Here is a 14,688-nt window from a genome sequence, read left to right on the forward strand (position 1 = left end):
CAATCAGCCTGCCTAGTTCCAAGCTTCCCCATGCCTCGAAACTAGTCTTGCGTGCGTGTAGCACACGGTAGATACACACACACCCCAACAGAGGCAAGACGATGAAATCTCGTTGGAATGAGGCCTTTTGAACTTCAAAGGCAAATTGCTGTGCCTTCTGAGAAATGTGGGTGCAGAGAACCCATCCACATCCAGATGATATGGGACAAATGTGCAGCTCATTTTGTTAGCCAACTGTGGAGAGATGGCATCCTCAGAACTACCCATATCGAAGAGGACTACAAACTGTCGGCCCTTGGCAGAGAGCCATAAGCCCGAATGAGGCTTTTCTGTGCAGTATCGCTGTCACCCTCCTGCTTAGCATCAAATACCACGCATGCATAGGATGCATAGAAGGTAAAAGTTGAACTGCATTGGTGGTAGTAGGCGGGGCTGGAGGAGTTGGGGAGTCTGTGGCAATTGTGGCAGAAGGTGCTTTAGCGGCTTGTTTCGCTTGCCATTTGTGGCAATCCTTCTTACCATGCTCTATGACGTGATAGAAAAAACATCCGTTTTCTGATTGATACTTCTTTTGCTTCTCTGGAAGAAGATAACCTCTAGTAATGCCTACTTTAGCCTTCTCATCGGGGGTTTTCTTAGGCTTAGATTCTTTATCTTTCTTACCCCCTGAATAGGGGCTATTATTGCCGTCCTTAGCATCTTTAGAAGATGCATTACCTTTCCCTGGCTGTGCAACGGAGTGCTACTGCTGGGGTTTGGTACTGGACTGGGATGACTGCTTGGGCTTGCCTCCGTTCATCTTCATTTCTTCATTCTGAGCGAGAGTCAAAGCTCGGTCATATGTACTGGGTTCAAAGTTACGAACGGTGAACCGAATGATGTTAGGATCCAATCCACGAATGAATTGCTCCATCTTGGCCTGCGCAAATAGCCCTAACTGTTGTGCTAAAGTAATAACCTTGCCGGAAAATTGAAGCACTGGGGATCTGTTCTGTCTGAGTCCATAGAACTCATTTGCCTGACCGGTCATGTACTGGGGTGGAAGGAATCTGGTCTTCAGGTCATGGACAAAGGTATCCCAGCTAAAAGCTGTGACACCTTTGGTCTGGTCTGTATAAATATTAGACCAATGCTGCCACCAAGTGACTGCCTCACCAACGAGATGGGAGTTGCTACGTGGACTCTATCCTGAGGATTTGTGATCTTAGCTAATGGAAAATGAGCAGTAAATTGATGAATAAACTGATTAACTGCTAAATGATCACACTTACCATCATACTTACTGAAATTTGGTTGACTGCAAATGACGGTAGTTGATGCTACGGACTGCTGGCTGGTGGCACCTGAGGCGGGGGAAGCTGAAGAGAGGTGCTGGTATCTAAGATGAATGGTCTCCTTTTCCCTTTGGTACTTGAGTAACATATGTTCTCGATCGAGCTCTCGTTGGTGCTCCCGAGTGGCGAGTTCAGCCTGGCACCGGTCTTTGTCGATCCTGTGTTGGACTTCCTTATAGTCCCGTCTTTTTGCTTTTTCTTGTCGTTTTCTTGCTTCTGCTTCTGCTTTTTCTTCTCTCCTTCGGACCTCGTCTTCTCTTCTTTGTTGTTCCATATGAAAGAAGAGGGAGATGTAGTCGGGGGCTGCTGGAGGCGGATGAGGACGCGCTACTGCTGCCTTCAAGAGTTGGAGACGCTCCATGAGCAGCTGGTTCTGAGCTCTAAGAAGAGCTATTGTGTCTACGATAGTCGGAAGAGCAAGGTCTCCTTCGGGGGAGACTTCTTCTGGCTGATGGGTACGCTCCTCTGTAGACATGATGCTGAAGTCGGTGGTCGTGCCAGAACGCAATCTGACCTTCCAAGGATGCCCTCACGCCAGGATATGGTGTGTGTGGACAAGCTGAATGTGATACCAATGTAACATGCAGCGGAAGTATTTGTATTGGAGGATCCTGTCACACAAATGCTCACATCATCTTTTGTATCCTGAGTTTCGCGAGTTTAGCAATCCACTTTAATGACTTCAAACTTTAAAGAGATATGAGAACTGTACACCGTATGGGGTCTCGAATTACCCACTGAAGGTTCCCCTATCCCGTTATCGAGATAGTATTTGCTTTAGTATCTTTAAAGAGACTGACGGTGTGACTGACGATAAGCCAAATGCAAGACCTCTGAAGACCAAGTGTTGGGCTGAACTGTACACTGTTGTAGAAGCACCAAAGATGTCCAATCTCGAGCCTATGCACTCTTCCCAATGGAATGACGAGGGGATGCAAAGCTGAGGTTGAGAGGGGCTGTTTGGGATTGTTCTAGACTGAGTATGAATGCTGTAAATGAATATGAATGCTGCGTTTTACCTTCACCAAGTGGCTGGAGCAAAACGTTGAGATGATGAATGCTGAAAACTGTATGGATGGAGAAAACGCCAGATGAACTGTTGGCCTAATGCTGAACTGATGCGTTTTGTTGATGAAGAAGTGCTGAATGCTCATGCGTGAGGCGCCTATGGCTGTAGGAGATAAATGCTGAGGGCTGGTGACTGAAACTGCAATCGCTTTGCTCCTTGTGCTGAAGATGCCAAGCGCTTGATTGCTCTTATGCTGAATATGATTGAATGAATCCACACTCGGGGCCTCACCCGCGCGGATGTCCGGGATGAGAGGCTAGCCCAAGCGATTCCTCCGAAACCGAGCCCGGAAAGACTCCCCTCGCCCAGAAGGCACGGGCAATTCTGCCATGGGAAAATCTTTTAACGGGGGAATTACTCTAATGAGTCAAAGTCTTAACTAGTTAAACTGATCTGACCAAACCTGAAGTCACATGGTCAAATCAAGAAGAGACTTGCACTTGGTCCATGGAATCACCACTTTTTTTCCTATTTACGAGGCACAACCCCACTGATCCCAGTTACTAGCTGTGAGATCCCCCCTCCGGGGCTTCGGCGGGTGGCGGCAGAAGCGGCGTCGGCCTCCCGCGCGGGGCAGGGATCCACACCACGGGCCTTGCCCGTGGATGTTCGGACAAGAGGCTAGCCCAAGCAGTTCCTCCGAAACCGGGCCCAGAAAGACTCCCCTGGCTCGGAAGGCACGAGCAATTCCGCCATGGGAAAATCTTCTAACGGGGGAATTACTCTAACGAGTCAAAGTCTTAAACTAGTTAAATTGATCTAACCAAACCTGAAGTCACATGGTCAGATCAAGAAGAGACTTGCACTTGGTCCATGGAATCACTGTTTTTTTTTCCCATTTACGAGGCACATCCGTTGATCCCCTCCCTATTTATATGGGCACAATGAGCCAGTCGGCTGGCTACAGAGGCGGCCAACTGCTCATGTCCACAAGAAATGCATAAATGATGTGTAAAATGCTGAAAATGATGGAAAAAAAACCAGAAAAATCCTAGTAAATATCTTGATAAATACTAGATGATATCTGGGGTGTCTGCCATGGTCTAGATGCAATGGATGAATGATGTGCAATGTGCAAAATGCTTTCTAATGCAAACCCTAAGGTTTCTACTGACTGTATATGCATGAATGCGTCTCTTTAAGTGGGTTAAGGGACTTAGACTGACTGACTGACTTGCTATGGCTGAGAATGATCTACGTAGCTCGTGCCTAACTTTTCTTGGACTAAGGATTACAATGGGGTCATGGCGTACGACAAATATCATCCTGAATGGTACTAATATTGTTACAATGTTGCACTGATGATGATGAGCCAGTTTGTCACCATGCACTACAGTGCAGAGTGCATGTGACAGTGCTGCAACACTTGACTCATTCTCCTTCGTAAGAAACTTGGGAACTGGCAGTAGATGGATGACTTTCCATGATTGGAGTAGCCACAAACTCGGCTTTTGCTGGTCCACCGAGAGTGATTCATGTGCTTGATTTAACTCTACTGCCAATGTCATTAGTACCTCTTTGGATTCTTCATTTGTCTACACTTCTTACTTAGAAAAACTATCTTATGAGACACTTTTGCTCCTGAACCCCTCAAAAACTCGCTTGTGCCTTTGATGAACTCTCCAATTCCATGCCTTTGTCCACAAGCATTGTGGTTGTCACTGTTGCACCTCTTGCTTGGATATCTCTTACAAATTGCTAGTGTCACGTGCATCCCACACTTGGATGTCGTGGACATGATTGTAAAGGGAAGGTGCACGACCTTGTGGTTGGACACTTGGCCCGTTGTGAGCCCTTGTCCACGGACGTGCTAGCCAATGTGCCACTACAAGAGTCAAGGTCAGTCGCACACGTCCCACACACGTCGATCATGTTAGTCTAGCACCCAGATGTGACCCTCTTGAATGATATATTGGTGTCCCATCACACTTATTAGACTCATTGGTTAGGTGGATGGGTACTTGGTAGTGTCAGGTCTAGTGAGCACCAGTGTGTGTGAACCCATTATGGGATGGTAACCAGAAACACCAGCCTTGGGAACATGGAGGCTAACTGGCCATGGTTTACAACCCCTTGGCCAGCCGAATTGGAGGGGCAAAGGGCCAAGAGAGGTGCCTAGTTTGGAGGGGCATATGTGTTAATTATAATTTTGCTTGTCCTCTTTAAGTTGGCCAGCATCTCCTGCCTCCTATCCACTATATCTAAGTGCTGTATGGTTCCGTCTGGCCATCTCTCATCCTTGCAAGAACCCACAGCTTGTGAAGCATGACCAAGGTTGCACACACGCAAGGAGGAAATCTGCATAAGCCAGGTGACAGCAGCCAATGCAATAACGTTGCACATAAGGGGTCTCTGGAGGAAAATGCAAGTTACCGAGGTGATATCCAACAGATCAGCAAAAGGTGAACAAGAATATTTGCAGAGAGCAACAGATCATGGAAGAGGCAAGCCGCCAAAAAGAGCATGGGAGGTTCCTTGCCCTCGCTATCGCCCTTGACCGCAAGACCACTTCGGCTAGGAAACACTTTTCCAGAAAGGGTCACCTTTAGTAACTATGACGGTAAACTCGATCTCTCTTCTTTGCATTCTTGGCTACATTAGTTTGAAGCATTGTTTTCAGCGGTTGATAGGATGGACAAGGAGAAAGTTGTGTTGGTGAACTTTTACCTAACGGGTGAGGGCCTTGTTTGGTAGCAGGGTTGGTCCAAGCCCACACCAGGCTTTTGACCGGTTTAAAATGGCGGTTTCCTCTGCCAAATTACCTTGGCAGAGGAAGTACCATCTTCAATCACCACAAGCTTCTACAGGCTAATGAAAAAGAATTTAGACTCAATTAGGCACTCAATTTGAACTTTGGGCCAGTGTTGGACCAAATTGGGCAGACAAGCCAACCCCTGCGGGCAAGGCACCTGGAGGCCCGGCTAGTGTGGCAGCTTTTAGGTGGTTAAATGTTTTTTAATTAAAAAGGTGGTTGTAGGCTGGGCCAATTGCACTCTGACCATTTGACCTGTAAGCATGGGGCTGCTTGCCCTGTAAAAAGGGCGTCTCACCCCCATTTTCACCATTCATCCTCAGGGTTAAACTTCTGCACATCCCATTGGATTTGCAAGTCAATCCCAAGCAGGAAGTTCCCTTTCTTGTTCGCATCAATTTTGCCCAACTATAAGGTCAAGTGAGTGACCTTATTGGCAAACAATAGGATGGTTTGCGAACTCTAGCGCAACCCTTGGAGTTCGTCCTCAAGCATTTGTAGTGGGAAAGTCTACAGCACTCACACTTATACATGTGCATACACACGCACACACACACCTACATGTGTATTCGTGCATGCTTACATACCTTGTGCACACGCATACAATGATGCATACATGCCTACCTGGCTGTCATGTAACTATATGTACAGGTGAAGCAAAACATACAAGCAGTAGTGCCATTGGTAAAGGGTATGAGCAAACATATCTATACAAGACATGCACTACTGTTGCAGTAGCATGTATATGAAGTAGTGTGTATGGCTGTTTAGATGCATGCACATCGAAAGAAATTTTTTTTGCAGCCTAGTAGCTTTTTTCAAAAACTTAACTAATTCTTGCACACCCTTCTGGTCATTAGAAATTTGAAGATTGCTATGCTGTAGTCCGATTGAGGACATTATCATAATTGAAAGAGTTTGTTTGCAGGTTAGAGATATATATGAGGCTGGTGAATATCTAATTTTGGTGGCTACAGATAGATTAAGTGCATTCGATAGAGTTTTGGCAGCAGTCCCTTTCAAAGGACAGGTGCGAAATCTTAGAGTTGGTGGCATATTCATTGGTATACATAGATAATTGATTTATCATAAGTATACAAATAATTAGAGGTAGAGGTTTTGTTAAGGTGCTTGCAAGCGTTGGCCTGCATGTAGACCTAACTCAAATGTTGTTCCAAAGGATGGAATAAAAGGATAATCATACGATGAATGTCCATGCAGGTTTTGAATCAAACAAGTCTCTGGTGGTTCAATAATACCAAGCATATCACTCCCAATGCTGTAGTGTCAGCTCCTGACCCCAATGTGACAATAGCCACTAAGTGCAGCGTTTTTCCAGTCGAGTTTGTTGGTGCATTCCTTTGCCTGTAATTTGTTCAAAAAGGAGTGCAATGTCTTTAACAAAAACTTCTTGTTTTACTGCTCTGTTTTGAAGGCCTCATGTTTGTGGATTGGAGACATACACTGCATACTCATACTCATACTCATACTCATACTCACACTCACACTCACACGCGCAGGCACACATTTTATTTATCTTCTAATTCTTTGGGCAATGTTTACCTCCTTCACAGTCAGAGGTTATGTAACGGGCAGCACCAGTACCTCTTTATGGACAGTTTATGACAAAGGTGTGCGCAATTATTGTGGCAACGTTTTGCCTGACGGTACGGGGCGCTAACATTTCACATAGATTTGAGATTCCTCATCTAATATTTCTGTGAAATTCCTTATATTTTTTCTAAAACCTGATCTGGCTTTTTGTATTTTAATAATCAAGTTTTATATAGATACATTTTGCAAGATTTGCAGGGAGTTTTTTTGGGAACAAAGGGCAGTCCATAGGGTTAATGCTTGATCACCAGTTTGGGTAAAAGTCGAGGTATGATTATTTAGACAAGTCTGTTGCTGTTAATGTCAGGCATAGTAGAGCACAAACATGTTTCCTATAATTACTCCAGCTTTCAACAGAGTGGGTTTCTTGATGCATAGTGTGTGATTCATGAATCCCAAGTAGAGGGACCACAGATCGTGAACACCCTCCACATACACATAACTGTTAGCAGTCATCTCCTCTCTGAACTATATTACTCAGTAGGGAGTGAGGGCCTCTGTTGTGGGTGTGCCAGCCCGGTTAGGAGTATTCTCCATTTTTCCTCATTGCTGGAGGTGTCTTGCCGCTGTCGGCCTGTTTTGCTGTGGCCGACCAGCAGCCCAGGGTGGTAGAAATACCACCCTTTCCCCACACCATTCTTGTACCGGATCTTGTGTATATAGTAGAGTTTATACAGCTTCTCTCCCTCCTATAGGTCTGTGTTTTCTCTCTCACAGCAGTTTGTCTCACTTCTGTTGTGCATTCTGACATGGTATCAGAGCCCTAGGTGGCTTGAAGCTTGGAGACTGTGAGAGCTTGAGGGTTTGTTGTTTTTGGTGTTGATTGGAGATTTTTTGGGCTGTTTGGGACGTGGAGAAGTAGGTAGAAGGCGGCCATCATTGCTGGACAGCCACCTTGCAAAGCAGTTGTAGCCTCTTCTTCAATTTTTTTCCCACCAACCCTCACTTCACAAGACCTTGTGAACCCCTGAGATGGCAGATTTGCTCGAGATGGCTGAGAAGCATGTGAAGATCCCCACCCTCCCAACATTCCCGGTGGATCGACAATTGGATGGGACCAACTATGGCATCTGGAAGGTAAAGATGGAGTTTGTCCTGGAGTCTTATGATTTGGCTGATTTCATTGTGGTTGGAGTTCCAAGGCCAGAGTTGGAGAAGGAGGAGCCTTCACTTTCTACTAGGAAAGAGCGGGAGGCTCAGGCACAGTTGTGGAATCGTGTCAATGCCCGTGTGCGTTCTTTCATCTTTCTTAATTGCACACCCCAAGTGATCAATCACATTAAACACATGACGCTGGCTCGAGGGATTTGGCAGCACTTGGCTTCTTTGTATAATAGGGTATCACCCATGAAGAGGATTTCCTTGGAAGTGCAGATGCAAGTGATGAATCCTGCAAAGTCTTCGAGGATGTGAGAACACATCAACAAACTCCAGGCTCTTCAGCGAGAGGTTCTTAAGGCTGGGAAGGAGATATGTTCAGAGGATATGGCCATCACTTTGCTGTCTCATCTTGCCCCTCAGTATCAGCTTTCTATTCTTCTTTGATCACCAGTGGGAGGCTCAACACCATCACATGGGAGGAGCTTGTGTCAATGGTTTTGGATTAGGAAGAGCGGCTTATGAACCCTCCAGAGGGCGGAGGTTCTGAGGCCTTGACTGGCTAGCGGTCGAAAGGCCGCAACAACAATAACAAGGGCAAAGGGAAGTCTTCACTGGCGAAGTCTTCTGAGAAGAAGTCCGACTCAGAGCTTGATGCTTTGAAGCCCGAGTGGATCTATAACCATTGTGGCTAGATGGGTCACTATTGGAGGAAGTGTCCTCTCAGCGGAGCACCAAGAATGGTGTTGATTCCACAGCTGCAGGCTGTAGCTACAAAGACTCCAACTTTTGTGCACTTGGAGATTATGGACACCGGAGCTTCGTCTTCTTCGTAAGTAGGGAGACAGTTGGTCTCATCGCTAGGGAGGATGCTCAGGAGTGGATTCTCGATAGTGGTGCTTCTAGGCACATGACTCCTTCTCGAGAGTTATTACATGATCTTCGACGGCAGACAGGTCACATCTTTATTGGTGACAAATCTACTATCTTGATTCACAGTGAGGGTAGGTTGGAGAATATTTCGGTAGAGGGGGGAAGCATTCCTCCCGGGTTCTTTATGTCCCATTCCTTGGTTTTCATCTTTTGTCAGTGCACAAGGTTTGCGAGACTGGCATGCGGGTGGAGTTTGATAAGCATTTTGTTGCTCTCTAGGACAAAGCAACATGCCAGGTTGTTTGGGAAGGCGGAGTGGAGAATGGGATCTACAAACTCTGAGCACTCTCTTCTCTAACAGGTACTCCGCTCGGTGATTTGTGGCATTTTTGTTTTGGCCACTTGAATGTGGATGCACTGCGGCGGACTTTTCGGGACCAAATGGTGGATGGCTTGCTAGATGTTGGCAACAAGCAGGGACACTGCAGTTCTTGCATTCGTGGTAAGCAGCATAGGGAGTCTTTTCCAAAGTAGGCTACTAGGGGGGCTTCAAAACCTTTGGAGTTGGAACACACTGACTTGTGTGGACCTATGCAGACCCCATCTTTGGGAGATTCCTTGTATTTCATGCTGCTTGTGGATGATTGTAGCAGGTTGACATGGGTTTATTTTCTTTCCCAGAAGGACCAAGCCTTTGCTCGGTTCAAGGAGTTGCATGTTATGGTGGAAAAGGAGTCTGTAGATGCAGACTATTCGGGCTGACAAGGGAGGGGAGTTTTCTTCTAATGCTTTTGTGCGGTTTTGTGCGAAACATGGCATCAAGCAGGAGTTGGCCAATACAGGGTCGCCTTCAGAGAATGGGGTAGTTGAGTGTAAGAAACGGACTGTGGTGGATATGGCGAGGACGATGTTTGAGCATTGTGATCTTCCTCCTCCACTTTGGAAAAGAGCCTGTGTCTACGACTGTCCATATCCTCAACCGATCTCCGACAACTTCAATACCTAAGATGACTCCATATGAGGCTTATTTTGGCAGTAAACCAGATGTCTTCCATTTCCGTGTTTTTGGAAGTGATGCCTATGTTCACATTCCAAAGAAGCAGAGGGGAAGCTTGACTCAAAGGCCAAGAAGCTTGTTTTTGTGGGATATAACTCTCTTTCCAAAGGCTACATGTTATATGACCCAGAGCGGAACGAGGTTGTTGTTAGTAGAGATGTTGTCTTTGATGAGCATATTCTAGCTTCCACTGCTGAGGAGCCACCACTTCTTGGAGAACTAGATGAGTATAAGGATGATTCCTAGGCTATTGTTCCAACTAGGCAGCCTCCTTTGGTTGTAGAGGTTGAGCCCGATCAGTAGTAGGAGGCTCCGCGCTCTGTTCGAGTACCAAAGTGAGCGGACACCATTTGGGAGTCAGGTGTTACAGAGTATCCCTCCGAGTTTACCATAGAGGATGGACCTCAAAGATCGCACGGAGTTCGTGATAAAAGTCAATTAGAGGAGCTGTTACAGGTGAACTATGCTTTGATGCCTTGTATCATTCGGGACAAAGAGCCCACTTTCATTAAGGAAGCTCTTTCCCAGGAGACTTGGAGGAAAGCTATGCAAGTGGAACTTGAAGCCATAGAGAAGAATAACACTCGGGAAATGGTTCCGAGGCCGTCAAAACAGTCAGTCATTGGTGTCAAGTGGGTCTACAAGACCAAGTATACGTCGGATGAACCGGTGGACAAGCACAAGGCCAGACTTGTGGCTAAGGGCTATGCTCAGCCAGCGTGGCATCGACTATGAGGACCCTTTTGCACCGACAACTAGGATGACCATGATTCAAACAGTTCTTGTCCTTGCCTCTTCTTAGCGGTAGACGGTGTATCAGATGGATGCAAAATTTGCGTTCTTGAATGGTGATTTGCAAGAGGAGGTGTATGTTGAGCAGCCTCCAAGCTTTGAGGTTTTGGGATCAGAGGGTACGGAAGGCCTTGTATGGTCTTAAACAGACTCCCAGGGCTTGGAATCAGAAGATTGATTCTTTCTTTCTTAGAAAGGGTTTCCAGAAATCAATTGCAGATTCGAACTTGTATCTCTTGCGGGAACGCGGTATGGTCACCTTGATTGTCCTCTATGTGGATGATCTCATTCTCACTGGCGGTCATGTGGAGCACATAGCTATGACGAAGGTTGCCTTGTCAAAGGAGTTTGAGATGACGGATTTAGGCTTTAGGCTTACTCTTTTTATTTTTGGGATTGGAGATTTGGTAGATCCGAGGGGGTTCTTTGTTTCTGAGCAGTGGTATATTCATGAGTTGCTGGAGGTCTTTGGGATGGAGAACTGCAAGCCTATTTCATCTCGCAATATCTGAAGCTTGGGCTGCTTTCTTGCACGGAATGAATGTGCCATTTTAGAAAATCTGTCAACCACCACAAGAATCTGTGTATTGCCTTTAGAAGAACGTGGCAATGAAGTGATAAAATCCAAACTAATACTTTCCCAGCGTTCATTGGGAATTGGAAGTGGTTGAAGAAGACCAGCTGGAACTTGTCTGCTAGCTTTCATACGTTGGCACGAGAGACATGCTGTAACAAACTTAATAACGTCTTGCTTCATTTGAGGCCAATAGTATGTAGTTGTCAAAAGACGATATGTCTTGTTGATGCCTGGGTGTGCAGCATAAGTGACCTCATGATGTTCTTTCACCAATACTCTTCGAACATGAGTATCATGAGGTACACAAATACGGTCTTGATAATATAATAAACCATCCACTATTGTATATGCTCCATAAATCTTCAAGTCGGAAGGAGTTGGATTCTGAGAATTGAGAATTCGAAATGCATTTCCAAAATCGATCTTTTGAATAACGGTCCTTGAAACTTTGAGGTATATCCATTTCAACTGTAGAAATAGCCAAGACCGAAGCTGGCGGCATATGACTGAGGGCATCCCATTGGTAAGACCAGGAACATACTCAATTGTCATATGAAAATTGGCTAAGAATTCAACCCAACGCGCTTGCCTAGCATTCATAACTGGCTACGTGAAGATATATTTCAAAGAATGATGATCTGTTTTCACCACTGAATCCGCACCAAGGAGATAATGTTTCCATGCACGATATGCATGAACAATAGCCAAAAATTCCTTGTCATATACCAGGTATCTTCCTTGAATTGCAGAGTGCTTATGACTGTCAAATGCAATAGCACGTCCTTGTTGCATTAAGACGGCACTAGTGGCAATATCAGAAGCAACCGTGTAAACATCAAAGGGAAGAGTAGGGTCAGGAATAGCCATGACAAGAGTTGTTGTCAAAGCTGTCTTTAAATTTCCAAAAGCTTGTGTTGCGGCTTCAGTCCATTTGAATGCAGGAGCGGACTTTAGAAGTTCTGTGAGAGGAGCAGCTATTTCGGAAAATCGATGAACCTTTGTGTGATAGAAGTTGGCAAGTCCCAAAAAAGAACGAACATCATGGATGTTTGTGGGAGTTGGCCAATTGACAACAACCTGTATTTTCTTTGGATTCACGGAAATACCGTCTGCTAAAACAACATGTCCAAGGTACTCCAAGGATGTCTTGAAGAATTCACTTTTGCCTGGATTAATATAAAGAGCATTGTCACGAAGCACCTGGAAAACGATCTTAAGATGTGCCTTGTGTTCTTCCATATTACGACTGAACACGAGGATTTCGTCAAGATAGATAATGACGAACTTGTCCAAAAAAGGACGAAAAAGATCATTCATCAAACTCATAAATGTTGCAGGGGCATTGGTTAACCCGAATGGCATGACCAGGTACTCGTAATGACCATATTTTGTGCGAAAAGCTGTCTTATATTCATCACCTTCGCGAATGCAAAGATCAATTTTGGAGAAGACTTCTACATGCAGCAATTGATCAAACAATTCATCAATGTGCGGAAGAGGATACTTATTCTTGATAGTCAACTTATTAAGGGCACGATAGTCGACGCAAAGACGCGGATAGACTTATCCTTCTTTTTCACCAAAAGTACTGGAGCTCCAAAAGGGCTTTTGCTTGGTCGAATATGTCCTTTCTCCAAAAGTTCAGTAAGTTGTCACTGTATCTCCTGAGATTCCGTAAAAGAAACTCGATATGGAGCACGAGTAGGTGGAGCATTGCCAGGAAGTTTCTTGAAGAGCTGAAAGGGTTGGTCTTTGATTCCTTCGAGTGTCACAAGCATAGCATTTTGAGCAAATTGTATAGAATGGTTCTAGAAACTGATTAGGGGATCATATTGATACAACCATTCTTGACCAAGGATCATATCATAATGTGCCAAATTCATGACTTGGAAATCCAATTTGTCACGATAGTGCTAAATTCGAAAGAAGAAGTGTTTGGCAACGGTGTTACACAAGGATGTGGAACCATCGGCAAGCTCTACTCATAAACAACAGCACTTGGAGAAGTCTGAATCTTCAATCTTATAGTCAAGGTGTTTTCCACAAAGTTATGAGAACACCCACTGTCAATGAGCACCTGAATAGGTGATTGGAAATAGAGCCTTGAAGAACCAAAACCTGAGTAGACCGCTGGGGCAACGGTGAGAGGCAGTTTGTGCTGTGGCAGTAGTGGTGATCACTGAAGCATGTGCAATAGCATGGTGATTAACTGCACGCTTTCCTTTGTCAGCAACTAGGGGTTTCTCCTCAGAAGTGGAGGGTTCAGCATTAGAATTCTGTCGATGGGTTAGTCGTTTGGGGCACTCAAACCAACGATGAGGTCCATTACAAATTGTGCACAATCCCATCTTTTGTTGATCCCGTCCAGAAGGACCAGTAGAAGGACGAGGATTGCGAGATTGGTCACGTCTTTGGTCTCGTCCACGATCCGAACTGCGTGGTTGGAAGGATTGAGAACGTCGGAACCGAAAAGAGGACGATCCTTCTGATCGGCGAGGGTGTTGAGAATTATTCCATTGGGGATTAGGCCGGGAGGTAGAAGTGCCAGATGACTCTTTGCGACTATCTCGGCTCATACGAGATTCATTGGCTTTCTGAAAGTCATTAGCTCGACCGAAAGAGGCCGAATTTCGAGAATTAATGTCTGCAACGCACTCGGCATATCGTATGGCATTGGCAAGATCGACAGGGTTATATTTCTGAACATCGATACGTAGTGTGGGGTTAAGACCTTCAACGAAGGCATGAAGTTTGTCCGTTGGGAACAAAGAGTCAATCTCCAGTATCAAGTTGGTGAACTGGGAGATATAAGAGGCCAAGAAACCAGTTTGGTCCAAATGGCGTAAGCGAGTACGGGCTTGGAAATCCGCATTGGGAGGTATGAACTGCTTACGGAGGACCCGCTCGAATTTTTCCCACGTTGTAACCGATTTTCCGGCGTGCTGTTGTCGTTGCCACCACAATAAAGCAGTGTCTTTGAGGAGGGATACCGCAAAAATTACCTTTTTGGAATCAGAAAGGGTCATGGTTTCAAAGTATAACCGCAGTTTGTAGAGCCATTGGTCCAAGATGCGCTTATTGCGCTGATTACCATAAGAGTCAGGGGGCTTAATTTCCAATTTAAGGTGGTCGCCTTCTACCTCGGAAGGAATGGCGTCTGCGTCTGCTGGTACTGTTGCTGAAACATCTGCTGCTGGTACGGAACTCGTGTAGGAGTGGCGATCTTTGTGGAGCTGCTGGATCTGAGAAGCCAAGGATGATAGACTCCTGGAGTTGCTGTTGGAGCTGCTGTTGAAGTTGTTGCAAAGTTGGCTGCCATTCCGGAGGGGCTGGTATGTCAACAGGTTTTGCCATGAGAGAAGATGTTGATGTAGAGGCTTCAGGGTGATGAGGCTCTGGGGGTTTTTGTTGTTGATGATGTCGCTGGGCTCTAGTAAGAACCATCGGCTAGAGGGTGCTGCATCTGGAAATCCCGAGAGGGGAGGCTACGTACTGGTGAAGCGGCTATAGACCATCCAGTAT

General features: G+C 45.6%; 1 protein-coding gene across 3 annotated transcripts in view; it reads left to right on the plus strand.

Annotated features, from left to right (window-relative positions):
* The window catches only part of PUR7 (purin 7), a 66,039-nt gene that overhangs the window by 37,602 nt on the left and 13,749 nt on the right, over positions 1–14,688 (plus strand). For 2 of the 3 annotated variants that reach the window (XR_015269353.1, XM_086821336.1), the window contains exons 2-4: positions 6,084–6,185; positions 6,377–6,506; positions 6,730–6,822. Coding sequence is in view for 2 of the 3 variants with exons in the window: in XM_086821336.1 (XP_086677462.1) it covers positions 6,084–6,185; positions 6,377–6,506; positions 6,730–6,822 (325 nt within the window). In the remaining variant the exon portion in view is untranslated. The remainder of the gene's footprint in view (positions 1–6,083; positions 6,186–6,376; positions 6,507–6,729; positions 6,823–14,688) is intronic. The other variant, XM_086821337.1, reaches the window with a different exon arrangement.

Source organism: Cibotium barometz, chromosome 27 (genome assembly GCF_041138505.1).
Source record: "Cibotium barometz isolate CiBa-2024 chromosome 27, ASM4113850v1, whole genome shotgun sequence".
Taxonomy (NCBI): Eukaryota; Viridiplantae; Streptophyta; class Polypodiopsida; order Cyatheales; family Cibotiaceae; genus Cibotium; species Cibotium barometz.